The 27834-nt window shown below is 43.4% G+C and overlaps 1 protein-coding gene across 4 annotated transcripts in view; it reads left to right on the top strand.

Moving 5' to 3' along the window:
• Positions 1 to 221: 221 nt before the first annotated feature.
• Positions 222 to 27834, top strand: part of ANAPC5 (anaphase promoting complex subunit 5) — a 41930-nt gene continuing 14317 nt past the window's right edge. For 2 of the 4 annotated variants that reach the window (XM_028116605.2, XM_028116604.2), the window contains exons 1-11: positions 222 to 526; positions 4622 to 4701; positions 5166 to 5275; positions 6126 to 6318; positions 13627 to 13693; positions 16624 to 16725; positions 17917 to 18107; positions 21369 to 21450; positions 22090 to 22179; positions 25558 to 25739; positions 26804 to 26939. In XM_028116605.2, coding sequence (XP_027972406.1) covers positions 320 to 526; positions 4622 to 4701; positions 5166 to 5275; positions 6126 to 6318; positions 13627 to 13693; positions 16624 to 16725; positions 17917 to 18107; positions 21369 to 21450; positions 22090 to 22179; positions 25558 to 25739; positions 26804 to 26939 — 1440 coding nt within the window. In that variant the 5' untranslated portion in view covers positions 222 to 319. Of the gene's footprint in view, positions 527 to 4621; positions 4702 to 5165; positions 5276 to 6125; positions 6319 to 13626; positions 13694 to 16623; positions 16726 to 17916; positions 18108 to 21368; positions 21451 to 22089; positions 22180 to 25557; positions 25740 to 26803; positions 26940 to 27834 lie in introns of those variants that run through there. The other 2 variants (XM_028116603.2, XM_028116606.1) reach the window with 2 other exon arrangements.

Raw genomic sequence — 27834 nt, 5'->3', positions numbered from 1 at the left:
TCACCTTCCTTTCACGGTCCCATCCCAAGTCACCCGGGAACCTACTTCTTCCGCTCGAGTTTCTTTAGGGACTCAGTCTTGAGGTGCACCGTTTTTGCCCCTCCCCACACAGCACCCCTGGACATTCTTATTGGCTGTAGCCCTCCCATGTGCTCTGGTCTGGTTTCTCTGATTGGCCGACGGCTAGCCGCGAGCGAGGATACTCGTTTCCTGGGTCACAGCGCGGGCCAGCGGAGGCCTAGGGCGGGTTGTGGACTTCTTTAACCAGGAACCCGGGCGTGGCGGGCGGGCGGGCTCCTGGACTTAGTCCCCGGGCGCCATGGCCAGCGTCCACGAGAGCCTCTACTTCAACCCCATGATGACCAATGGGGTGGTGCACGCCAACGTGTTCGGCATCAAGGACTGGGTGACGCCGTATAAGATCGCGGTGCTGGTGCTGCTGAACGAGATGGGCCGCACCGGCGAGGGCGCCGTCAGCCTCATGGAGCGGCGGAGGCTCAACCAGCTGCTCCTGCCGTTGCTGCAGGTGAGCGGCCCCCACCGGCTCCCGCTCATTCAGCAAAGCTTTACTGAGCACCTGCTCTGTGCGGGACACCGTACTGGGCCTGGGGGGTACGAGTGTTCATCCGATACTCTTTAAGCCCCGGAGCACCTCAAAAAAAAAAAAAAAAAAAGGAGTTAATACCACCTGCTAATAATGAACTTACCATCCAACGGCCAGGCGCTTTACATGCATTTTTTTGCAGGTTCATATTTGGCTCCAGCGTGTCTTAGCTGAATGACAGGGGGAAGAATTCTTTTCTCAGATCCTGCGTCTTCTCTGGAGAGGGGCTACACGTAGTTCTGAGCGTTGGAGACAGGTGAATCTACAGGCTCCCGGAGGACCGCAATAAGTAGTAGTAATGACCTAAAACTAACAGTGGACCTTGAATACTTAACTGTTAAGCACTTTACATTTTTTAAAAAATAATTTTATTTATTAGAGCACCAGCAGGGGGAGGGGCAGAGGGAGAGGCAGACTCTCCGCTGAGCAGGGAGCCCGACGTGGGGCGGGGGCCCGGCGTCGGGCCGCCGCACGTGGGGCTCGATCCCAGAACTCCCGGACTATGACCAGACCCGAAGGCAGACGCCCAACCGACTGAGCCACCCAGGGGCCCCAGTCCTTCACATGTTTTCTTTCATTTCGCAGACTCAGGTTATAGCATCACCACTTACTAGCGGTGCGACTGGGGCAAGTTCCATAACCTCCTTGGGTCTCTGGTTTCTCTCTGTAAAATGGGGACAGTAATTGGGAACTGTTTTGCGAGGGTTGTATTAAATTAGAAGATCCGTGGACACTACTTCACAGTTTGTGGCATACAGTAAAATGCTGAGTGTTAGCTGTTTTCAGTTTAATGTATTTTCGTAGGACAGGTACCTTCTTTTATATCAGTTACGGTTCTTCTCATTTATTTGTGTGATTTTATGATTAATGAGTCTCCTCTAACTAGACTACTATAAGGGCCGTGTTTTGTCCTACTTTTGTTTACTCTTGTATTTGCAAAGCTTAGTAGAGCGCCTAAATACAAGTATGAAATAAGTGAAATGGGATATACCCCCTTGTGGCAGATGGGTGTACTCAGGTGAATGGGGAGGACTCCGGAAGTGGAATGTTAGTAAGCTGGAACTTGATGAGCAGTTGTCTGTTGAGCAGTGGTGGCAGAAGCAAAGATCTGGGGTCTTGGGCCCCCACATCAGCAATATACCTGATAAAGGGTTTTTTGTTTTTTTAAGATTTATTTATTTGAGATAGAACGTGTGCACGCCCAGGGGGAGGGGCGGAAGTAGAGGGAGAGGGAAGGAATTTTTTTTTTTTTAAAGATTTTATTTATTTATTTGACAGAGAGAGACACAGCGAGAGAGGGAACACAAGCAGGGGGAGTGGGAGAGGGAGAAGCAGGCTTCCTGCCGAGCAGGGAGCCCGATGTGGGGCTCCATCCCAGGACCCTGGGATCATGACCTGAGCGGAAGGCAGACGCTTATGGACTGAGCCACCCAGGCGCCCAGAGGGAAAGAATTTCAAGCCGACTCCCCGCGGAAGGTGGAGCCCAGTGCAGGGCTCCATCTCAGGACCCTGAGATCATAACCTGAGCTTAAACCAAGAGTTAGCCACTTAACTGACTGAGCCACTCAGATGCCGCTAAAGGGCTTGGGGCGCCTGGGTGGCTCAGTTGGTTGAGCGACTGCCTTCGGCTCGGGTCATGATCCTGGAGTCCTGGGATCGAGTCCCGCGTCGGGCTCCCTGCTCAGCGGGGAGTCTGCTTCTCCCTCTGACCCTCTTCCCTCTCGTGCTCTCCCTCATTCTCTCTCTCTCAAATAAATAAATAAAAAAATCTTTAAAAAAAATAAAAATAAAAAATAAAAAAATAAAATAAAAAATATATCACCCAGGGTGCCTGGGTGGCTCAGTCGGTTAAGCGTCTGCCTTTGGCTCAGGTCATGAACTCCAGGTCCTGGGACCCAGCCCCACATAGGGCTCCCTGCTTCTCCCTCTGCCTCTAGCTCTCCCCCTACTTGTGCTCTCTCCATCTCTCTCTCAAATGAATAAATAAAATCTTTTAAAAAATTATATATATATATGTACACATATATCACCTGTGTTGGTTGGGGGAGAGAAGGGGTACTGAGGACACAGATTAAGTAGCTTACCCAGTTGGTTGAATACAAGGAATGGGGCCTCCATTACTTGTAGCTCCCAGTCCTAGCCACATTACTAATATTACGAGTATATTTTCCCCATTATTGAAATAAAAGTCATAATACTGAAAGATTTAGTAATAGAGAAAGAAAACAGTACTTGTGTTTTAACTCACATCTTTCTGCCTTTGCTCATGCTATTTTTTCTGGTTTAAATTATCCTTTGTGGTTCTTTGGCTAAATACCATGTAATCTAGTAATGTTCCAACCAGACTCCCAATTCCTTTGCTTAACGTTTGGCTTTAAACATTAAGTTAATTTTTTTTTTTAATATCTTAAAAAAAAAAGATTTTATTATTTATTTGACAGAGAGAGACACAGCGAGAGCAGGAGCACAAGCAGGGGGAGTGGGAGAGGGAGAAGCAGGCTTCCCACGGAGCAGGGAGCCGGATGTGGGGCTCGATCCCAGGACCCTGGGACCATGACCTGAGCCGAAGGCAGATGCCCAACCGACTGAGCCACCCCGGCGCCCCAAACATTAAGTTAATTTTTAAAAATTAGTTTTTAATTACACAACTAATATACAAAAATCTATTGTAAAAACTTCAGCTGATACTAAAATTAATGGAGTGAAAGGTTATGGTTCTTCATGTCATCCAATCCTTTTCCCTTTCAGAGATTATCACTGTTAATGTTCATTCATTTAACTATTTATGGAGTCGCAGGTCAGAATAGATCTTTCTAGACCTTTTGCTAAATCCATGTGTATATAAATAGGTAGAAGCATATGACTGTAAGGATAGGTATGTATCCTTTAATTTTGCTTGAATTAAAAAATTTTTTTTCTTTTTTTTTAAAAAGATTTTATTTATTTGACAGAGAGAGACAGTGAGAGAAGGAACAACAAGCAGGGGGAGTGGGAGAGGGAGAAGCAGGCTTCCCACTGAGCCGGGAGCCCGATGTGCGACTTGATCCTAGGACCCTGAGCCAGAGGCAGACACCTAACGACTTAACCACCCAGGCGCCCCTGAAAAATTTTTTTACATAAATAAAATTCTGTTCTATAGCTTGCTCCTTTCACTTAACCAGTCTTAGAGATCTTTCCATGTCAGCACATTTGAATAGAGCCACCTCATTCTTTTTAACAGCTGCATTTGTATTCCCCAATAAGAAAAGAAATATAACTCCTAATTTTAATGTTAAAATAAATTTATAACTTATTATAAGTTATAGATTAACTACTGATAGACTTATAGGTTCTTTTCAGTTTTTCTTCATTTCAAACAATGCATACCAAACATACCTTCCCCAGAAGTGGAATTGCTTTCCACTTCTAAAATTGTCATATAATGTCAACTCACTCTCCAAAAAAGATTGAGTGTTCAGGTTTAAACCTCAGTTAGATCGTAATCTTCTTGACAGCGAAGGCTGCATACTCTTTGTCTCTGCTGGTACCTTTTATGGACTTGGGCACATAGTATGCCTACTTTACAAGGTTTTGGGACGGATTAAATGAGATTATGTATGTGAAAAATAGGACACCTGTGTTTGAATAATGTTTTCCAGTTTACAAAGCACTTTGCCATTTCTTACTCTTTCTTTGTCACAAATGAGGGAGATGGTTATGATTATCTGCATTTTACTGATGAAGAAAACTAGCTTTGCCATGATTACAAAATAAAAAGGAAGGGCAGGTCCTCGGGGTCCTCGGACTACGGAGTGTATGCTTTGTTTCTCTTTTAAACCTTTCCTCCAACTAACCAAGAGTGCTTTGCAAATGTGAAGTGTTCCTTTAGCGTTTTAGATTGGTTGTTTTCCCTTTTGACTTGAGATTTCACATTTGGAATAATTGTGAAAGCAGAGGGGTTGATAAATTCATGTTTACTGTTTATCATTCTCCAGCTCCTTAAAATTTTTCTGTAACCTCCCTGTCTTCTTTATCCAGGGCCCAGATATTACACTGTCTAAACTGTACAAGTTAATTGAAGAATCTTGTCCCCAGCTGGCAAATTCAGTACAGATCAGGTAAGCCTCCTTTCCTTCTGTGTATGTGAAAATATGTTTATGTAGATGAAAATTAGGAAAATGCACGTGGTAATGAATTCACTAAAAATATATCTTTGTTACTCTTGGTTTTCCTAAGTACTTCTTTTTTTGAAAAATGGTTAACATTAAACATACTGTTTCAAAATTTATTTTTCTATATGGATCTACCTTGTTCTTTTTAGTTGTTGCAGAGAATTCCATTTTTCCTGGCTGATGTGTTACTTTGACACATTTTATGATCAAGAAAACATGAGCAGTGATGCTTTTTAGAATAACGAGAGTGACATTTTGGATTGTCAAGTTTGTTTTATGTGCCACCATTTTATATGAGTCTCTGAATTGCTTTTAAAATAGATTTTTTTTGGAGATAATTGTGGAATGTGAAACATGAGAAGATGTTCAGAGGGACTTCCTAAAATACGCACCTCAATTTTCTCATTCAGAATCAAACTGATGGCTGAAGGCGAATTGAAGGATATGGAACAATTTTTTGATGACCTTTCAGATTCTTTTTCTGGAACTGAACCAGAGGTTCACAAAACGAGTGTAGTAGGTATGACGCTCTTCTAAGGAGAGCAGAGAATGTTTTCATTGAAGTGAGCAGCTTTCTAAGTCACATCTATCATGACTCTGCCATTTCTGAACAAACACAATGGGGTGTTGGACATGTTTTAGTTTGTATTTATTGCCTTGCCATTTTGTCCTATGTTTAAGTAACTGTCTTGTAGAAAAGCATCTTCTGTTTTGTCTGTAATAGTCCCAACTATTAGTCTGGTCCCAAGGGCTTTTAGGGTTTCTCACAGTTCTTTGGATTCCTTCTCTGCGTTATATGACTCTAAGTCAGGGTCACCAACTAAACTTTTATAAAAAGAGGCATGTAAGAATATATCATTGCTATAGTTTATAAGGTGGGGGCATACATGAAATTTCTGGAGGCTTTTCTGTTAGGTTTATATCCCCGCTCCATCGTTTGGCTTTTTTGCATGGTAGTTTTTATGTTACTCAACATCAGCTATTATATTATCTCCTGTGTGCCAGGCTCTAGACTTAGAAGATAGACGGGGACCTTCCTCTATGGAGATCACATACTGGTAGGGTGGGGCCAGATGGTGAAAAGTAAACAAATAAAATAATTTCAGGTAGTTTCAATAGCCACAAAAAAACATATCAGATGGATAAAGATGATGGAATGTGGGGGCAGGGGGTTGGGGTGGGGACTGAGCCCTGAATAAGAAGAGGAAACCGGTTTTGTAAAAGGTGGGGGAAGAAGATTCTAGTTGGAGGGGATAGCAACTGCAAGGATCTCTTTGATTCTTTTGAAGGAAGAATTGGAAGAAATCGTATCAACTTTGTGTAGCCTGGATTTCAGCTAATGCCTACACTGTGTATGTCTTATTTTATAGGTTTATTTCTGCGCCATATGATCTTGGCCTACAGTAAGCTTTCTTTCAGTCAAGTGTTTAAACTGTACACTGCCCTTCAACAGTACTTCCAAAATGGCGAGAAAAAGACAGTGGAGGATGCTGATATGGAACAGACCAACAGAGAGGAGGGTGAAAGAAAAATGGAAAAAGAAGAACTTGATGTATCTATAAGGTAATTTGGTTTTTTTGGGTAGGCATCCCTTTCCTGTGAAATAGTATAGTCATAGGCTTAGTAAGTCCTCATTCATTGAGATTCATGTGCTGCGTGCTATCCTTTTGCCGCTCCAGATCCAAGAAATTGACCCATGTGGGCTGTATCAGTGGGCTCCTTGCCTTCTGATTTCTGATTGGGAGGCAGTAGTGGGCCAAGGAAACTTGGGTCAGGCTGTTGATCCACTGGCTCCCTTCCTTCAGGGCCATGGTAGACTGGCTGTGGGGTAACAGCTTCTATTAGGTGGTCCTCTCTGCGTTCTTCTGGGGTCTGGGAACTAGGAAGATTTCCCAGGCCTGGGGCGTAAGGTGCCCCACTGTTACCAGTCCTGGGGACTGTATTGTCCCTTACGGCTTCTCTGTCTCCTGCCCTGAGTTTCATAAGTGGTCCTTTATAACTCTTCTCACATCACCCCATTTGAATGTGCCATTTGTTTCTTGCTGGGACCCTCCCTGACTGATAGTGTTCCTTATGTCAGAGTGAGTTAACAGTTGGTTAATTCAGTGAAAATGGATGGCGTGCCTATTAAAGTTTAAGCGTGGGGCACGGGATGCCACTGCTTACCTAGTTGTTGAAGCTCAAAACCTAGGAGTGCCCCTGGTTCCTCCCTCTCTGTCACCCCGACAACCAGGCCCTCAGCCTAGTCGGTTGTTCCTCCATGACAGTTTGGACTTAGTTCACTTGTCTCCATCACCACTGCTGCCCCTGCAACCCCGGCACCGCATCTCCACTAAGGCTGGACTTCTCGGGCCTCCCCTCTGGCCTCCTTGCCTCCGCTCCTGTCTCCCTGCAATCTGTTTTTCATGCAGCATCCCAGGGAACCCCTGTGAATGTCAGTCACACCATGGCACCCTTCTGCCCCAAACCTTCATGACTGTTCTTGGAATTCAGACCTGAATCCAAGCGTATCGTGGCCTCAGTGCCTGTGCGGTCTGGCCCCGCCATCCTCCATGCCTCTTGCTCCTTCACTGTCCCCTGCACTCTCAGCAGTTCAGCTGCTTGGGCTTGTTTCAGCTTCCTGAATACTCCCCGCTAACTTCGGCTTCAGCTCCAGCGTCAGCACACAGGCCTTCCCTGACCATGTATCTGAAGTAATCTCCATCCCACATACTTCTGGCTTCTTTAGTTCCTTCATGGCTCTCCTCACAGAGTAACTTTTCACATTTATTTGCTTACTTCTTTGTATCTGTGTCTTCTGCCTTGGCACCCCTTCCCAGCCTAAGACCCTTCTCTGTCTTGCTTCATCGCATCTTTACCGGTACTTAATGTAGTGCCTGCCTCGTAGACTGTGTCTGTGAATATGTGCTGGATGAATGAATGCAGAAAATCGACATACGCAGCCTATCACCCACACTGGCCTGTGGTCCCATGAAGCACTTTTTATTGACTTCTTCACTTTCCTACCTCACTTCCTCTCACTCCAACAGTTACCTGGGATCACCTCCCAAGTAAACTGCTGCTGGGAGAGAAAAACACACACTTGTGTGTGTACATGTATAGTATATTCCATGTCCCCTGATCTCAAGGAGCCCACAGTGTGGTGAGGAAGACTGACATCACAGATCATTACCCTGCACGTTGCTCAGAGCTCTGATTTAAGAAACCTCACCTGCCCTAAGTAGGCTGGCTGACCGCTGTCGGGGCTGGGTGCTTCCTGACAGTGGCCTTTGGTTACGTGGTTTCTTTAGCACGTACGGGGCACAAGAGATTATAGTACCATTAAGCATCCAAAACCTCACTTACTCAGAGTTGCTCACAAATGCCTCTCATCTAATGGAGAGACAGAACACTGTGGACTTGAGTCTGGCTCTGGTGACAGACTGCTGGCTTAGGTTTCCGGCTCCTCCACTTACTCCCTGTGTGACTCTGGGCCAGTTACTCACCCTCTCTGTGCTTCAGCATCCTCATCTGCAAAATGGTGCATCCTATCCCCTCTTCAGAGGGGTGTTGTGAGCATTAAACGTCAGATCCATGTAAGTGTTTGGAACTGTGCCTGGCATGTAGTAAACATCCAGTGAATACTGGCTGTTCTTTTTCTCTTTTAACTCAGCCGCCTCAGGGATGCGTCTGGGCTGTGGTGTAGTCCCTGTTCTGGCTACTTTATCTACTTCAAGTAGCAGAATGTCACTTCTTGTGAAATGTTAAAATTCAGACTTATTTTGGTTTGGCTGTCTCCTAAATTAATCTGATGTAATTAGGTCTAACTGCATCGTTTTGTTTTTATCATGTTACAAGAACTTACCTGTGTGTGACCCAGTGTATTTACTATGAAAGTGTATTGTTTCATGTCAAATGACGATGTTGTATACCTGAAGCTAACGTCACATTGTGCGCACTATACTAAAAAAAAAAAAAAAGGAGAAAAAAAGTCTACAGTGAATTACAATGTATAAAAACTTTTTTTGAAAAGTAGGGGTGAGGGGCGCCTGGGTGGCTCAGTTGGTTAAGCATCTGCCTTCGGCTCAGGTCATGATCTCAGGGTCCTGGGATCAAGCCCCGAGTGGGGCTCCCTGCTCAGCGGGGAGTCTGCTTGCTGCTCCCTCTGCCCCTCCCCCTGCTCTTTCTTTCTCATTCTCTCTCTCTCAAATACATAAAATCTTAAAAAAAAAAAGTAGGGGTGAAGAATTTGAAACCGTAAGAACTGAGAATCAAATTGCATATATATGACAATTTTATATCTTCAAAAATAAAATAGGAATGTTTTTTCACTTAAAATATACAACATGCAGAATGCTTTGTAATAGTTAAAAAATACAGACCAATGTAAATTTTCATAATTTTCCAGTAAGTGATATTTCTGGATCAAAAAAAAAAAAGCTGTATGTATAGTTCCAGAAAATAATGTACATATAGTAGCTGAATTTTATCACCAAAATTAAAGAGAGATACTATTTAAAGATTTTTCTAATCAAGTGTTACAATGTTTTCTCCACAAAGAAATGGTTTTACTTGTAGTAAGATTTCTTTTTATTTTATAGAATATATTTACATAAAAAAAAAAGGAAGAATATATTTACATTCATTTCTTGGTTCTCTTAAAGAGGAAAATTTCATTTTTTGTGACCTTTTCTAATGTTTTATTGCATTATGAAAAGCTTCTTAATTTAGTTCTTTTATTCTTCCTGTTTTCTCTCTTTCTTTCTTTTTTTTTTTTTCAATTATTGGAATGTTTCCAGGTCTCTTCAGGAAAGTTATTTTTCTTGCCCTAGAAATTTGTATTAAAATTAGAAAGGAGTGGGGCGCCTGGATGGCTCAGTCTGTTAAACGTCCGACTCTTGATCTCAGCTCAGGTCTTGATCTCAGGGTCATGAGTTCAAGCCCACATTGGGCTCCACGCCCACCCATTGTGGAGCCCACATAAACAAACAAACAAACAAATAGAAAGGGGAAAGAAATACTGCATAGCTTTCAAATCTCCCATCCCACAGTGAAATTATTCCCGTCTGAAATGAGAAACCCTACTGTTAATTAATTAATTGATTTCTTCCCCCCACTATTAATTTAGAAGGGAGGGAATAAATATTGAGTCAGCAAATGTTTATCATTAAAAAAAAAAATCACATCACAGAAGAGAGGGCACACTGAAATTGAGCCTGTGTTTCATTTGCTGGCAGTTGCCAAGTGCCTGTAGTCAGGAGAGGGCTGATAGGATTAGCCCACATGAGTCGGCCGTGGAGGCTCCTAGTCTGCAAGCTGCTGTAATTACAGCTTCTCTGTGCCCCTAAAAGGACCTAATAGAAGTAGAGATTATCTGGTAATTCTTCACTTGCCAGTGATATAATATAAATCTCCCCAATTCATTAATTTATTCAACAAATACTTCCTGAGTGCTTCCTGTGTACCAGACACCATGTTAAGGTGCTGTGTTAGCCAGGAGAAGGCCATGTGGGGAGGGTCAGATAATAGAGAGGCAACTGGTAAGTAATGCAGTTTCAGAGCAAGGCAGTGCCATCGAGAGAAAATGGGACCCTCGGGTAAAGGGTAGAGAGTAACTGGGGGTTCGTCTGGGGAGGGGCCCCTCGGACAGGGAGCCAGGTGATGAAGGAGCCAGGAGAAATTGCCAGAGCACACGGCACACACACAGCTTCCAAGACAGTCCAGGCCAGCATATTGGAGGCACAGAAGGAGGACAGTGTGGCTCAGGGAGAGGGGTTGCATCATGCCCTCTGGTCACACACCTCAGAAGAGTGAGGTCCTTGCTTCCTCAACTGTTCCTGTCCCAGCCCCGGTCCCTCGTCTCCCCTGCTTCTGTCAATATCCTGCTCAGAAACCTCCAAGGATTCCACAGTCTCCCCACCTGGTGTTCTAGGCCTTCCACAGTTGACCTTTCTGACCTTACTTTCAGTTTCTCAGCTTGGATCCTTTGTCCTGGCCTGCCAGGGTCTTGTCTTTTGTTTCCCTTTCCTGGAATGCCTTCTTCCTTCCTTACCATTTTCTCTGCTGCTTCCCAACTTGCAAGTGATTTCCCCCGTTTCTCAGTACAGAGTTCATATTCACATTTGGCATTTATCACTTACCCCCATCTCACCTGGGCTTGTCTTAGCCTTTCCCGGGACTGTAAGCCTGTTAACACATTGTGTGTCCTCCAGGACCTAGACTGGAGGCTTGTGCATTGCCAAGGTATTCAAAAACAAAAAGTAAAATTTTTGTTGATTGATTAATCTCATATTTTTAAAATTTCGATGACAGTGGTAGATTTAAGACCTTTAGAGGAATTTCCAGACTCCTGAGAATCTCACAAATGCCATATAGTAGGTCCATTTTAGAAATGCACATCTTTGCCAACTTTTGAGTGCAGTTTTACAAGGTTCGTGAACTTTAAGCCCATCCATGGACCCAGCTTAAGTGCCCTTGATTTATAGCACTAGTAAGTCTAAAATTCTGTCTCAGCTAATAATTGGATTATAAGCAAGGTGTACTTGAGCCCTTTTCCCAGATGGGTAGCCCTTTTCCTAAATTGAATACCTCTGTGGCTTCTCACAAGTTATTTTCTTCTGCATGTATTTATGGGGCCCTGAGGGAACAGAAGGAGTCAGTAAAAGATGGTTTGGGCCATTGTGTTTTTCCTTGCTCTTCCCCTTGTTCATGTCAGCCACGATTGCCACCTTGGAGGCCAGAACCAAATTCGATCTTCATTTATGGGGACTGTACTTACCTTCTTTATAGAATCAGTTTGCATGCTGCTGATTTTCTCTATGCTCTACTGACTGAGCCAGCCAGGTGCCCTGACCACTGTGGACTTTAGGGGCAGATGGGACTAGTATTGTGTGTCCAGTTTCATTCAGATGAATTTATTCATTCATTCATTCTTACCAATCTCTAGCCTTTTTGTGTGCAGCCATGTGTCTTCCAAGCCTTGGGTTTACCTTGGTTAGGAGGCATGTTAAGAGAAAGGGGTCTTTACTGACTGTTTTCCATTTGAGAACTTGGCCTGTGAATTCGTTTTCTGTTTCCCTCCAGGTCACTAGTGTGTCACTGATCTTTGTTAGACCTGGGTTGGGGCTGGTTCTTGGCAGCTCCAATGATTGCAGAATCTGATACACTGCCTTAGGGATTATTAGGTAGTATTTATCAGAAATGAAGCCAAGAGGGGCGCCTAGGTGGCTCAGTCGTTAAACGTCTGCCTTCAGCTCAGGTCATGATCCCAGGGTCCTGGGATCGAGCCCCGCATCGGGCTCCCTGCTCAGCAGGAAGCCTGCTTCTCCCTCTCCCACTCCCCCTGCTTGTGTTCCCTCTCTCGCTGTGTCTCTCTCTGTCGAATAAATAAATAAAATCTTAAAAAAAAAAAAAAGAAAGAAAGAAATGAAGCCGAGAGAATATTAGAGCAGCACCTCCCAAAGTGTTTTCTGTGGAACACTAGTTCTTCTTGAAAGATTGAGAAAAGGATTCTTTGTTCAGTGAGTTTGGTAAATGGTGCATTAAATACAAGTAAATAGTTTCTTTCTGTTGGATTTCTCTCACGTGCATCATGAATCTCCAAGCAAGATAGAGTGTGTAATTTTGCCCAAATTATGTAACCTCAGAAGAATTTTCTTTTCTTTTAGAATATCCATTCACATATCATTTACATAAAAGTTGGAGAACTGCAGTATTAGATGCAGAGTACTTACAAAAGCATTATTTATGAGTAAATATTGATTTTTATACTTACCATAATCCTATAGAGAAGTCCATTTCTTCAGAGTCTTGTGGCAGAAGGGTATTACTCATACTTTGCTCTCAAAATAAGACTTTTCTGTTGTGTGTGTGTAGATTTCTCAAGCCTAGGTTTATATCCCTATATTCCTTGTCTTTTAATTCTGCATAATGTAAATTTCTAGGCAAATGGTTATTTCTTAAGAGAAGCCACTTTTTCCTGCTCTTGAGTACACCACATCTTTTATCTGTAGCAAGGAGTTAGAAACTCTTCATTCATTCATTTCCCAAACTCTGAGGGCCTGTTTTGTTCCTAGGCATGGTGCTGGGTATTGGCATCCAATTGCAAGTGAGAGCAGGCAGGTGTGGCAATGCATAGGTGCTGTGCTCAGCCTCTCCAGGAGACAGTGGGAGTTCCAGTGAAGACGTCGGCAGAGATTCTTGGAGGACATGACACTTGAGTCAGTCTTGAATGATGGATGGTGTACTGCAGTCCAACAGTGGGTGGGATAATGGGCCCTGCAGGCCAAGGAGGCAGGATAGGAGATCTGTGAGGAGGTGTGGGTGAGAAAGAAAAGCCAAAGGAGAGAGGTAGTGGCTAGGACCACTCACGGAACATTGCACCTGCCCTGCTAAGCAGTGTGGACTTCACTCTGGAAGCTGAGGGGGTACCACCAAAGGGCTTTAAATCAGGGGTACCACAAGAGATTTGCATGGTGGAAAGATCACACCATGTAGAACTTAGGTCTGTAACTGTCCATAATTATATTGTGCAAACTTTGGCAGGTCATTTAACTTCACTTTTTAAGTATGTTTTTTTATTCCTGAGAAGAGAGAATTAATTATAAAGGTTTTTGAACTCTTCTGATGAAGCTGTTTGACTTTGTTAGCCTTACCATTCTTGCTGTTATGTAATTCTTTTTTGTTTGCTGGTTTGACTTTTTAAGTTTTTAATTCCAGTTCATTACATACACTGTCATATTAGTTTCAGGTGAAACTAAAACTAATACAGTGATTCAGCACTTCATATGACACCCGGTGCTCCTCATGACAGGTGCACTCTTTGGTGCCCATCACCTAGTTCACCCATCCCTGTGCTGTAATTCCTTAGTAGTTTTGTTTTATTTTTTCCAGAGAAGAGGAGGTATCTTGCAGTGGGCCTCTCTCCCAAAAACAAGCAGAATTTTTTCTTTCTCAACAGGTATGTTAATTCTGTTATTTATCACCAACTTTTTTTTTTTTAATTTTTAAAAAGATTTTATTTATTTTTTAGAGAGAAAGAGAGAGGGCACAAGCAGGGGGAGCGGCAGGCAGAGGAAGAAGCAGGCTCCCCACTGAGCAGGGAGTCCGATGCGGGACTCGATCCCAGGACTCCGGGATCATGACCCAAGCCAAAGGCAGATGCTTAACCAACTGAGCCACCCAGGCGTCCCTATCACAAACTTTTGAAAAACAAATACTGTGGAGGGGCTCCTGGGTGGCTCAGTTGGTTAAGCATGTGACTCTTGATTTCAGCTTTCGTCATGATCTTGGGGTCATGGGATCAAGCCCCGTGTCAGGCTCCACACTCAGCAAGGAGTCTGCTGGAGAGTCTCTCTCTCCCTCTTCCCTTACCCCTCCCCCTGCTCTCTCTCTCTCTCAAATAGATAAGTAAATAAAATCTTTAATAAGTAAAAACATGTCCTGTGGCATTATATGTCATCACACGTGCCTGTCTTGTTAGTACGTTTATTAGTGAATCTGCATTATTCCTTATTCTCGGTCTTCTTTTCTTCACTAACAATACAGTGGTGGTTATGTGTTCTTTATGATTTTGTGTGTGATTTTCTTTTTCTGTTTTTTTTTTTAAGATTTTATTTTTAAGTAATCTCTACACCCAATGTGAGGCTTGAACTTAAAACCCCAAGATCAAGAGTCACATGCTCTACTGACTGAGCCAGCCAAGCACCCCATCATTTTCTTTTTTTTTTTTTTTTTTTTTTAAGATTTTATTTATTTGACACAGAGAGACACAGCGAGAAAAGGAACACAAGCAGGGCGAGTGGGAGAGGGAGAAGCAGGCTTCCCGCAGAGCAGGGAGCCTGATGTGGGGCTCGATCCCAGGACCCTGGGATCACGACCTGAGCTGAAGGCAGACGCTTAACAACTGAGCCACCCAGGCGCCCCTCATTTTATTTTTCTTAAAGTTATAATGCATGTTCATTTTATAATAGTGGGTGACTAACACAGCCCAAAAACCTGATTTGGAAGACTTACTTCTCTTCCCCCAACATTTTATTAGACATTTTCAAACAGAAAGAAAAGTTGAAAAGCATTGCACAGTGAATACCCATATACCTGTCACTTTGATACCACAATTACTATTTCGCTCTGTCCTTATGTACCTACACCCCCCTTATCCAGCCACCATTTCATCTTTTCATTTTTTGATGCATTTCAAGTTGCAGACATCAGTACATTTTAGCCCAGACATTTCTTGCTGGTGCTTTTGAGCCATACTTTTTCACTTGTTTGCTAACAGAAACTGAATATTTTTCTCCCATGTTATTTTCAAGTGCAGGATTTTGATTTTTTGCTCTACTTTTCTAATTTTCCTTAATTTTGTTATTAATTTTCTGTTTGTTTAGGTCTAGATGAAAAGTGATAGGATCACCCTTCAAACATATTAGAAAAACCCATCTAGACTATTGGTTAAGTATGGAAGAGAAAATATAGCTAGCTCTTTACCTCCTCCTCACACTTCAGTACATTACAGATGGATTAAAGGGTAAATGTGAACATGTAAAGCTGTAATTAGACCAGGAGGAACTACATATTAACTTTTAACTGATCTCTAGGTGGGGAAAGACTTTCTAAACATAAAAGCTGTGGAAGAAAACACATAGGAGAAGATCATTTGATTTTTCAGCATAAAAATTAAAAATGCATGTCAGAACACATTCTAACAAAACTAAAAGACAAACAGTAAAATGGGAAAAAATATTTTGCAATAAATATGATGGTCACAGGGTTAATACTTTTGCTTTAAAAGTCTTATTTTCAAAGACTGATGATGAGACAAACTTTATATTATTAATGAAAAGAGCAGGAAGTAAATTGATATACCATGTTCTAATTTTGTTAAAAATGTGGTATAGGTGTATAAACGTATGTATCACATACATATCCCACACACATAGAAAAAAGACTGGAATAAGACACTGACATATTAATAGTGTTCTTTCTGGGTGGAGGGGTTACAGATGATTTTTGTTTCCTCTGTATGTCTTTCCATGTCTTTGGAACCTTCTATAATGATATAAGGAATTCAAATGGAATTAGAAATTATTGCTTATAAATAAAAATTTGTCTAGGTAATGGGGCGCATGGGTGGCTCAGTCATTAAGCGTCTGCCTTCGGCTCAGGTCATGATCCCGGGGTCCTGGGATCGAGCCCCGCATCGGGCTCCCTGCTCAGGGGGAAGCCTGCTTCTCCCTCTCCCACTCCCCCTGCTTGTGTTCCCTCTCTCGCTGTCTCTCTCTGTCAAATAAATAAATAGAATCTTTAAAAAAATTTTTTTTTGTCTAGGTAAAATTGAAGTGTCTGTAACAAAGTTAAGTACTAATATTTAATTTAGAATTAGTTTTCTACATATTTGTGTAATCATTGCTGGTACCATCTAATGAGACAGATAACCAGGAGTAAGGCACCTGAGTGCTCTTGGGGCCTCTTGCGGGGCCGGATGGAGGTACACACTGTCAGTCCTGAGGGTGGTCCCAGTCCGGGGTGGGTCACTTTGGTACTTTTCACGTAGTTTGATAAGTACTGCAGGAAGGGTTAGTGCAGGGGGCTTATGGGCACGCGTAGGGGCTTAGAGGACCTTACCTAGTCTAGAAAGTGATACAAGCAAGTGGCTGAAGTCTAAACTGGGGCCTGAAGGAGGAGCAGGAGTTTGCAAGGCATGTGAGGAGCGTGTGACTGGGTAGAGGTAGTTGGGCTCTTTGTGTTTCAGGAAGAGGAAACAGTGTTTTGTGTGGTCAAGAGGAGAGAGTAGCTGCGGAAAAGAACATAGTCAGAGGATGCTGGTTAGTATATATTTCCATATGTTTATTAGCCATTTCTGTCCACTGAGTTGTCATTTTTAAATTTCAGGCTTCTTTGTTAAAGAACGATGAGACAAAAGCCCTCACTCCAGCATCTTTGCAGAAAGAACTGAACAACTTGTTGAAATTTAATCCTGATTTTGCTGAAGCGGTGAGTCTTTTGAGTTGGAAAGCCAGGACAAGCCTATTCTTTGTATTGAGGAGCCGTGCAAATGAGGAGTGGCCCATTGGCCCCGTTTCTTGGAAGAAAATGTTGGCAAGTCAACAAGCCTAGGTCGCAAAGCTTTTCCTGTCACCCCTCACCCCCCGGGGCCATTAGGAGTCTCTTTAGTCTCTTGCTGTTCTCGTTCATACATCGTCTCTCTGAGGCTCCGAGTTATGAACAGATGGTAGAGTAGACTGACTTTTTTTTTTTTCTTCAAGTTTTGGGGCTAAAAATTCTTTTCCCCCTTCCTCTTAGTTTTTTTTTCCTCCCAAATTCAAGTAATTGCATTCCTTACTGGATTTTTACCCTGAAAACTTTTCTTTTCTTTTTTTTAAAGATTTTATTTTATTTTTTTGACAGAGAGAGAGACAGCGAGAGAGGGAACACAAGCAGGGGGAGTGGGAGAGGGAGAAGCAGGCTCCTGGCTGAGCAGGGAGCCCGATGCGGGGCTCGATCCCAGAACCCTGGAATCATGACCCGAGCCAAAGCAGGTGTCTGGTGACTGAGCCACCCAGGTGCCCCTCTTTTTTTGTTTTAAACTTTCTTAGTAGTACCTGGATTTGACATCTTTATTCACATGCAGAAATATATCTGCTTTGCTCCATAGTAACTGGGATCTGCCTGTTGGAGGGAAGTTTAATTCAGTGAATCAAACAAAATGAAAATAGTGTCAAAATGCAAGATAATTAACTTAGTAAACTAGTTAAAGACTCACTGTGTTATGCTTTGGACATTTACAGAAATTAATTTTATAATTTTTATATGAATTCAGGAATTAAAATCTTTATTTTTGAGCTCACAGTATTCCTTAATACTTGAGCTAGTTGAGTCCCCCCCACCCCATCACCCATGGGCCCAAATATAACCAGTGGCATAGTGGACCTATATTTAGTAGGCCAAAACTCTGACACAAATCCTAATGGGCGCCCATTTTTCATTTGGGGACTCCCTAAGGAGGAAATAAACCACCGTATCTTGAACTTGTTTTATCCTGCCCGTGGGGGAAAGGTTATGCTAAGCCATCTTGCTGGGAGGGTTGGGGGTACACTGGTGTTTGCAGCCAGCGGGACGCTCTGAATTAGTCTCACGCGGGAGGAAGCCGAATATTTAAAATGCGTGGATTGTTTCTTGTTTCAGCACTATCTCAGCTACTTAAACAACCTCCGGGTCCAAGATGTTTTCAGTTCAACACACAGCCTCCTTCATTATTTCGATCGCCTGATTCTCACTGGGGCTGAAAGCAAAAGTAACGGGGAGGAGGGCTACGGCCGGAGCCTGAGATACGCCGCGCTGAACCTGGCCGCCCTGCACTGCCGCTTCGGTCACTAGTGAGTCCGTCGGTTTCTGTCCCCGAAGAGACTTGAAGAGATCAACTCTCAAGCGTTAACTTCCGAAGACGGAAGCTCTTTCCCTGGACGGCAGTTAACAAAAATTTTCTGCTTAAGCAGTCTGCCCCCTAGTGTCATTGTTGAGCATTACTGTCTTAGTGCATGGCCTCTTTCCTTCTAAGAAAAACAGCCATTGAGTTAAAAGGAAATTAGGTCGTTAGGCCAGAGATTCCCAAAAGGATTTTTTGGAGGTAATAATGATACAAAAGCTATTTTCAGTCTTTCAAAAAGCCAAAAGGAAGTTGTCCTTTTACTGGATAAAACAGTGTACAGCTTACTAAAAGCCACATGTTTGTGCTTTTGGATAGAATTCCCGCAGTTCAGTGGGGTGACACTGGCTTATGCCATTGCTGAGATGTGCTTATGATTTTAATGAATAAAATAGGAAAATTGCCCAATTATTAATTAGTAAATAGAGTTATGTGGATAAAAACTTAAAACGTGGAGGCTATTTTGGAAACAGTGAAATAATGTGAATAAGGGTGAAAAGGGAGGGAATTATTAATTGAAAGTGTTCCCCCCGCCCCGTGGCTTTTTCCCCTTTGAGAGAAATGTGGTCTCTGCTACAGGCATTTTTGAATAGAGACTGTAGGGTGTGTTAATGGAAATATAGTGTCCAAAGTTCAAGAACTGAGACTTCTACCCCTTGCTGTTTGGGTCAGAAATTGTTTTTGATTGTCACATTTTAAAAGGGACATAGAGAGGCTGGAACTTGTGTTGGGGACAGTCGTCTTGTAGGCATTCAAAGCCATGTTGTGTAAACAGTGTGGGAAGGATATGAGAATGGTGAGCTTAGAGAGAAAATGATTTAGCCAAGTACATGTTTGTCATCTTCATGTCATAAAAGGTCATGTGAAGAAAGCTTAGATGACCGAGGGTGTAATTCCTGGAGAAGAACAAGAGCGGGGAAGTGCAAAGGAAGGGCCGTGCTTTGCCTGTGATAAGGAAGGTGGTCCCACATGGAACCTCTTTGGAAGGGGCAGCGAGGTGCTCAAGCCTAGACCAGGTGTCAGTAAGGGAACTGACGCATCACATTGATAGTTGGACTCAGAAAGGTTCAAGTCTACTCCAAACTCCATGATTTTATGGGATTCCATGTTATCTTTTGATCCTGGACTTCTTTTTTGTCTGCCCAACTGTAATGACTTCTTAATCAGAACCTTTCATTTTTTATGTTATCATAATAAATAGTAATATCATTTGTAGTATTTACCATTAACTGATTTCTGTGTTCAAAACAGCTGCTGCTCGGGTTTGGAAATTTGTATCCAGCCTTCTAGATACAAATAATCTGTTGATGTATAGAATTGATACATTTTCAATAGGAGAGGCAGCTAACTGAATCAAATTAATTGCTAATTAATTTACTCAGGTCCATGCTTCTTTGATTCTAGCCCTGGAGCTGTGGCCTTTATAAATCTTTGTCACTTAGCTTATAGGATTGTGAAGATTTCTTGAAAGTCAGTATAGTTGTTCACTGAGCTTCTGCTGTGTACTAGGCACTGTGGTAGGTGCTGAGGGTACAACTGTAAAAGAAGAGGGAAAAGCCTCTGTTCTCATGGAGCTTACAGTGGGGTAGATAGACAATAAACAACACTGACCATAATACATAAAGGTGATAGATGAGAATAGAGGGTTGGGGAGTGCTGTTGTTTTCATAAGGGACACTCCTCCAGATATATGCACAGATCACTCCTTCAATTTGTAAGTGTCTGTTTAAATAATAAGGTAGCAGGTCAGCCCTCCCTCACCTCTACTAACTTAATAGTTGAACGCAGATTTAAAGCAGTCTTAATCTGTCTGGGAATCTACCATTTGGTAGATCTAACTTTTCCTCCTACCCGGGGTAAAGTAATCTCTCTTTAGTTTTAAAATACTATCTATACAGTTCTCCCAAAAGCCCCTCCTTTTTTTTAACTTAACATTATTTATTTGTTCTTCAGATATTCCATAAAGTTAAATCAACTGATATTTATTGAGGTCCTGTATGTGATGATAGGCTTCCTGCCCCTGAGTAGCTTGTCCTGTTACATCTCAGCATTGAAAGGAATTTAAAAGAAATGTAAAATAGGTAAAAATGTATCTCCCCTCTTTATTCAAATAAGTGGCTATTGAAGAACAATCCAGCTCTCCGCAGTTAAAATGGATTGTGTGAGGCTAATACTAATTTTAAAGAAAATTCCTTATGTAAATTTTTCCTTAATAAGAGATACCCATAGAATTTCTGATTTGATTTTGAGGTCTTCCGTAACCCTGCATTTATAGAACTTCTTTTCTGTGACTTGCCACTGGGAAACCAAAATTTAAGAGCTTGCCCTCTGCAGGCTTATAAACTATTTGAAGAAATAAAATTAACATAGATTAAATAAGTAGAAGGTGATACATAATAGTATTTAAGCACTGCAAGGTGGGTTACAGATAGCATTTCTGTGGGTGTTTTCAGAGGTGAGAGCTCAGTGGGGCCAAGGATAGTTGGCTGAATTTCTGCAGAATCTGAGATTAAGGGAGACATCCCAGATGGAGGGGAGCCACATCAGCAGAAAAAAAATCTCAGAAGTGAGTATTCTCCAAATACTTTTTAAAACTAGTTTTGAAAAAATACAAAAGTATCAAATGCCATTGTAAAAAAAAAAATTCACATAATGGGGAAGGGAATGCCGTGAAAAGTGAAGTGTTATATCCTATGCGGGCCCCTCCTCCCAGGGGTAGACAACTAAAATAAAAATCTTAGGAGCAGAGATCAAGAAAAGCCATTTCTTCTTGCCCTTTGTAGTAGAAATCCACCTTAGAAAGGACCTGTTCTGTGTCTCTACTGTTAATGTTTCTTGCTGCTGGGAGACGGAAGCACCTCTGGGAATAAGCTCATTGTTACAACTTCCAACCCAGAGGCCTCTCCTTGGATGAATTACTGTACAGATGCCTTCCTGTTACGTTGCTTGGACATGTTTGTGATTGTTAATGAGTTTTGTTTTGTTTTTTAAGATTTTGTTTATTTATTTGATAGAGAGACACAGTGAGAGAAGGAGCACAAGCAGGGGGAGTGGGAGAGGGAGAAGCAGGCTTCCCGCTGAGCAGGGAGCCCTGTGCGAGGCCCGATCCCAGTACCTTGGGAACATGACCCAAGCCAAAGGGCAGACATTTAAGAACTGAGCCACCCAGGCGCCCCTGTTAATGAGTTATTAATGTTTGGTCTGTCTCTAGTCAGCAGGCAGAGCTTGCCCTGCAGGAGGCGATTAGGATTGCCCAGGAGTCCAACGATCATGTGTGTCTCCAGCATTGCTTGGTGAGCTGCCCCTTCCTGTCTCGGGAGTTCAGCCCGTGGGTTGAGTTGGCCTTCAAAAGGCCCCATTCGGATTGGGTTGTTTTGCAGTTAGAAGGCCCTTAGCGGTGAAGGGAAACTAGTTAGGTGGTTGTGGGAATTCAGAAAAGGCAACCCATAGTTATTATCTTTCTTAATTCATGATCTCTGTTTTGCTTTGGGGGAGGCATTTCTTGTCTACAAATTTTAATCCAAAGCTACCACTTTAAATGTTGGCATTAACCAAAAGGTGTATGCAACACCTAGTAACTGGATGAGACATTGTCCCGTGAAAGCATAAACACCAAGCACAGGGAGAACAGAGAATTCATTTAACATTCCCTGAGAATCTCGATTTCTCAATTAAAGGCCCTATGGGAGCTTCATGGTTTTTTTATGGAATACTTGCCACTCACTACTGTCAGAGGTGAAGATCAGTAGCTGTTTACTTTAGTCTGACAGTTGTAATGTGTTCAGTGGTTTTCATTTAGGTTCATACTTCGTGAATATTTTAGAAGATTTATCTTGTCTCTCGTTAAATTTTTCTTACAACCATGCTGATATTTCGATAGAACATTAACTGTTGTCATTGTTAGGATATATTTTGATGATTTCTCTTACCAGAGCTGGCTTTACGTGCTGGGGCAGAAGAGATCTGATAGCTATGTTTTGCTAGAGCACTCTGTGAAGAAGGCAGTACATTTTGGGTTACCGGTAAGACTTGTCTTCCTGTGAGATTATTTAAATAAATGGTGTGGTTTTATTATTGGTAGTTTCTTATGACCTTAACTGTTAATCAAACCGCGAAATTCTGTTTGATAGGTTTCTCTCTGCTCCCTTTATCTTAATAATATCTATGAAAGTTCCATTGACCAATTTGAGGGGAGATCCTTGTTTAGTTTATTGATCAACATTGACTTCCACATATTTACTTAGAAAATTTTCAGAAAAGTCTCTTTTCAAAGAGTTTGTCTATTTTGGGTGCCTGGGTGGCTCAGTAGGTTAAGCGACTGCCTTCGGCTCAGATCATGATCCTGGAGTCCTGGGATCGAGTCTTGCATCAGGCTCCCTGCTGAGCAGGGAGTCTTCTTCTCCCTCTGACCCTCCCCCCCTCATGCTCTCTCTATCTCATTCTCTCTCTCAAATAAGTAAATAAAATATTTTTAAAAAAATAAAAAAAGATTTTATCTATTTTTTTGACAGAGGGAGAGAGATGGCAAGAGAGGGAACACAAGCAAGGGGAGTGGGAGAGGGAGAAGCAGGCTTCCCGCTGAGCAGGGAGCCCGATGCGGGGCTGGATCCCAAGACCCTGGGATCATGACCTGAGCTGAAGGCAGACGCTTAACGACTGAGCCACCCAGGAGCCCCAGGAAAGGCTTATTTTTAAACCAGGGATTGGCAAACTCTAAAGCCAGTGGGACAAATCTGGCTTGCTGCCTGCTTATATATGGCCCTCAAGCTAAGAATGGGTTTTACATTTTTAAATAGTTGGGGAAAAAAAACAACAAAGAAGAATATGTGACAGACCAAATGTGGCCTGCAAAACCTAAATTATTTACTACCTGGCCCTTTATAGAGCCAGTTTGCTGATCCGTGTTTTAAAAGTAAACAAAGTCAGGAACCAGTAAACCTGACAGGTACATTTGTCTTTTCTTACTTTAAGTGACAGAGAAGGACCCGAATTATAGTCCTTGGTGACAAATACTGAGAGGCAGTGAAAGGGCTTAGTCTTCACATATGTAGTAGTAATGAGTATCAGAATCTAGATTACTGTTGCTCACAGAACCTTATTCTGTCTCAAAAACATCTGCTGAAAACTGCCCCATAGGCAGGGGGACTGCTTAAGCATTCTGTCTCCTAAAGTTTGCAGCAAGGTCCAGGAAAACTGAAAGTAATATGTGTAATGACTTACTGTATAGGCTTTTTAAAAATGGAAGGGGGGCCTGGGTGGCTCAGTCAGTTTAGCATCTGACTTTTTTTTTTTTTTAAGATTTTATTTATTTATTTGACAGAGAGAGACACAGCGAGAGAGGGAACACAAGCAGGGGGAGTGGGAGAGGGAGAAGCAGGCTTCCCTCAGAGCAGAGAGCCTGCTGCGGGGCTCGATCCCAGGAGACTCTGGGATCATGACCTGAGCTGAAGGCAGATGCTTAACGACTGAGCCACCCAGGCGCCCCAATTAGCATCTGACTCTTGATCTCAGCTCAGATCTTGATCTCAGGGTCGTGAGTTCAAGCCCCATGTTGGGCTCCAAGCTGGGTGGGGAGCCTCCTTAAAACAAAATTGAGGTACAGTTGACACATTGTATATGCTTTTTAAATCTGTAAATTGTCCATTTGATTTGTTTTTGGGAAAGGAAACTTACATGTACAGAATTGATTATAATGACAAAAAGTAAGTTGTCCCTTAAAATAAATGATAGGCTTCGTAAGTACAATTTTTGTTTTGGATTTAAGCTTTTTTTTTTTTTTTAAAGATTTATTTATTTTAGTGGGGGGAGGGGCAGAGGGAGAGGGAGAGAAAGATTCTTCCAGCCCACTCCCTGCTGAGCGTGGAGCCTGACACAGGGCTCGGATCTCACGACCCTGAGATCAGGACCTGAGCTGAAACCAAGAATCAGACACTTAACGGACTGAGTCACTCAGGGGCCCCTAAGCTCTTTTTTTTTTTTTTTTTTAAAGATTTTATCTATTTATTTGAGAGTGAGAGAGAGCGCGAGCGCACAAGCAGAGGGAGGGGCAGAGGGAGAGGGAGAAGCAGGCTCTCCCCTGAGCAGGGAGCCTGACTTAGAGCTCTATCTAGGATCCCGGGATCATGACCTGAGCCACCCAGGTGCCCCCTAAGCTGACTCTTTAAGTTGTGCTTTCGCCTTTGAAAATTATATCAGAAGTTAATGAAAAGATAATTATGCTCATAATAGTCATCCTTTAAAAAATTTCCTACTTCAGGGGAGCTTGGCTGGCTCAGTTGGTAGAACATGTGACTCTTGATCTTGGGGTTGTAAGTTTGAGTCCCACATTGGGTATAGAGATTACTTAAAAATCAAATCTTAAAAAAAAATTAAAAAGGGAAATAAAAAATCTCCTACTCCGGGGGCGCCTGGGTGGCTCAGTCTATTAAGCGTCTGCCTTTGGTTCGGGTCATGATCCCAGGGACCTGGGATCAAGTCCCACATCGGGCTCCTTGCTCAGCGGGGAGCCTGCTTCTCCCTCTCCCTCTGCCTGCTGCTCCCCCTGCTTGTGCTCTCTCTCTCGCTAACAAATAAATAAATAAAATCTTAAAAAAAAAATCCTACTCTGTAATGTGTCCAGCACTGTTTGACACATACTGTTTTGTATTTATTTATTTAAGATTTTATTTATTTGAGAGAGAGAGCTGGCATGAGCGGGGGAGGGGGCAGAAGGAGAGGGAGAAGTAGGCTCCCCGCCAAGCACGGAGCCCAACACAGGGCTCCATCCCAGGACTCCGAGATTTAACCCAAGCCGAAGGCAGACGCTTAACCGACTGACTGAGCTACCCAGGTGCCCCACATACCGTTTTATTTTAATTTTTCACGATAATTCTTTATGATAGAGTTTATGCCCATTTTACAGATGAGGAAGCTGAGGCTTGGTTAAGAAGCTAACTGGCCTCAACTCACAGAATAAGTGATAGAGACAGTGTTTAAGTCCAGGCCCATTTTATGTCAAAGCCCTGGTTCTCAGCATACCATCTGCCTCTCTTCCAGGCCCAGTTTTTCAGGCACACATTTCATATGCATTAGGGTCAGGCTGTAGGTACTTTCCTTTTTTTTTTTTTTTGATTGATTGATTGATTGATTGATTGATTGATTTGAGAGAGAGAATGAGATAGCATGAGAGGGGAGAGGGTCTGAGGGAGATGCGGGACTCGATCCTGGGACTCCAGGATCATGACCTGAGCCGAAGGCAGTTGCCCAACCAACTGAGCCACTCAGGCGCCCTAGGTACTTTCCTTTTATATAATGCCGTCGGTTTGCATGTGCTGAAATGTGAAAGATGCCAAATTTCTGAAGAGTGAACAATTCTGTCATGTAATCTGTACCTTGAGTCATGGATATGTCTGTCCCCTTAGTACCTCGCCTCTCTGGGAATACAGTCCCTAGTTCAGCAGAGGGCTTTTGCTGGGAAGACAGCAAACAAACTGATGGATGCCCTAAAGGACTCTGACCTCCTACACTGGAAACACAGCCTGTCAGAGCTCATCGATATCAGCATTGCACAGAAAACGGCTATCTGGAGACTCTATGGCCGCAGGTGGGTCTTCAAGCTGACTTTCAAGGCCGTAGGGGCATGAATCCTTCCAGAGATGAGCGGAAGCTAGCAAACTGGTTCTATGAAAGGCCAAACAGACAAGTCATTTTCCCCTTTGATGAAAGTTGTTTGTGCAGGAGATTAAAGAAGATGCTTATAGTTTTAAAACACTTCGTACTTTGCACAGACTTTGTGAAGTTCTTTCCCATGCTCATTCTTATTTGCTCCTCCCAGCTGCCCTATGAGGTAACTGGTAGGTGCGCTCCATTCTAGGATGTGAAAACCAAGGTTCATACATCTGATCTGCCCAAGATCACAAATGCCATTATCAGTGACAGAGCCAAGACTCACACCCAGGTCCTGTGACTCCAAGCACTATGCCCCTAGGATCCGAGACCGGAATCTCTCTTCCTGTCCCTGGCAGGCAGGGGCCACAGTTGCTTGGGTTGCGCTTCCCTGTTAGCCAAGGTGTGTTCTCTGGAGTATCTCCGGCCTCAAGTTTAATTTTCCATTTGGCCTTCTTTAGCTTGGAAGTACCCTTCTGAACCAGGTTTTTAATCCTGGAGCCCCGTCACTACCCCACCTTCTACCTAGACAATCTGCTATTTCTAGGAATTCAATAATGAAAGGAAGCGCCTCCTTTACGAGTCTTGTTTTTGTATACTTGAGATCATTTTTTGGCACGATGTGCTCTGAGACAGCTGCAGACACTGGCCGCTGCTTACGTTGCCAGAGCAGCTGGTGCCAGGATGGCATCAGGTCTGAATTTATCCATGAAAACTAATTAACGCACTGTGACCACAGGGAAATTAGAGGCAGTCAAGGGGTCTGGAGCTTGGAGCTCCCGGTTGCGCCGTAACCACCACATGTTTCCTTTGGGACTGCACACCCAGGGTGCGTTTCTGCTTTCCTTGTGCTGAGGGTGGGAGGTGGCCGCTCCCCCTAAGCCAGAGCCTGCAGAGGGACTTCATTTCCTTCCATTTCCACTCAAGATAGTTGTGGGATGTGGCTGAGGGGCAACCTGGGTCTCTTGACTGAAGGGGATTCCTGTCCGTCTCCCCACCCAGCACCATGGCCTTGCAGCAGGCCCAGATGTTGCTGAGCATGAACAGCCTGGAGTCCGTGAATGCAGGTGTGCAGCAGAACAACACGGAGTCATTTGCCGTCGCCCTCTGCCATCTCGCAGAGCTGCACGCAGAGCAGGTAGGCAGGTAGCTGGGCCTGCGTGCTTTGGGAGCAGTGGAGGCTCCACCATGTCATCCTCTCTGCTGCTTCAGAAAAGCACTGGATGTGTCTGGGTCAGGCCTGGTTGGATGCAGGGGGCGCTGAAAGGGTGAAATCCCATCGCTGGAAATGGATGGGGTGTGGAGTCTATAAAGTTTGTGGAACTTGGGATCTCTTTGCATTGACAAAGGGAATAAGAGGTCAGCTATTTCCATGTAGCAAATGGAATAAAAAGGAGTCTTTGAAATTAAAGGTAGTAGAGCTATGTATGTTTATAGGAGACGGGAAAGCCACACCAGTTAATGTTACGTCTCCAGCACAAGTCTGACTGACTCCAAAAAGGGACAGTGGAAACTGGATGTAACCTTGACTCACAGCCCAAGTCCTTTTACATGGTTCTCTTTGTAGGGCATTGAGGAAAGGGTCTCTCCTGCTGCCCTAGGCATTCTCTCTCCTTTGCTCCAAAATGTCTTCTTTCATGGAAAAGAAGTCAGGGAAACCTCTTACCCAAGCCCTCTAGCTCACTAAACACTGCCTTGGCTGTACGTGCCTTTCCTCACTCATACGGCTTCCTCCACTTGTCTGTAGTGTCTGTTACCGTTAGGTTATCGTTAGGGTGTACCTTAGCACTCAGTATTCCCTAATCTGCAGCCCGAAGAGCTCTGGATGGTGTCCGCCCCTTTCAGAAGTCTATAAATACTTACCCCCACCAACCGTATTTCAGCGTTTGACAGTCCTTTAGGTATCTGTGGAGACAAAGGGGATGGATGGGCCCTGGCTGCGTCCCACGTGCACCTTCATCAGCTGCCCTCTTCCTGCACCTGGGAAGCATCACCCCGGCTTCCGTGATGTCAGAACAGCGGCCAGCTGCACG

This window comes from Eumetopias jubatus, unplaced genomic scaffold (genome assembly GCF_037043125.1).
Source record: "Eumetopias jubatus isolate StellerSeaLion01/CBP00866 unplaced genomic scaffold, mEumJub1_p1.0 scaffold_16, whole genome shotgun sequence".
Lineage (NCBI taxonomy): Eukaryota > Metazoa > Chordata > Mammalia > Carnivora > Otariidae > Eumetopias > Eumetopias jubatus.
Note: the sequence above shows the minus strand (reverse complement) of the source record. Positions and strands in the feature narration are given on the sequence as shown.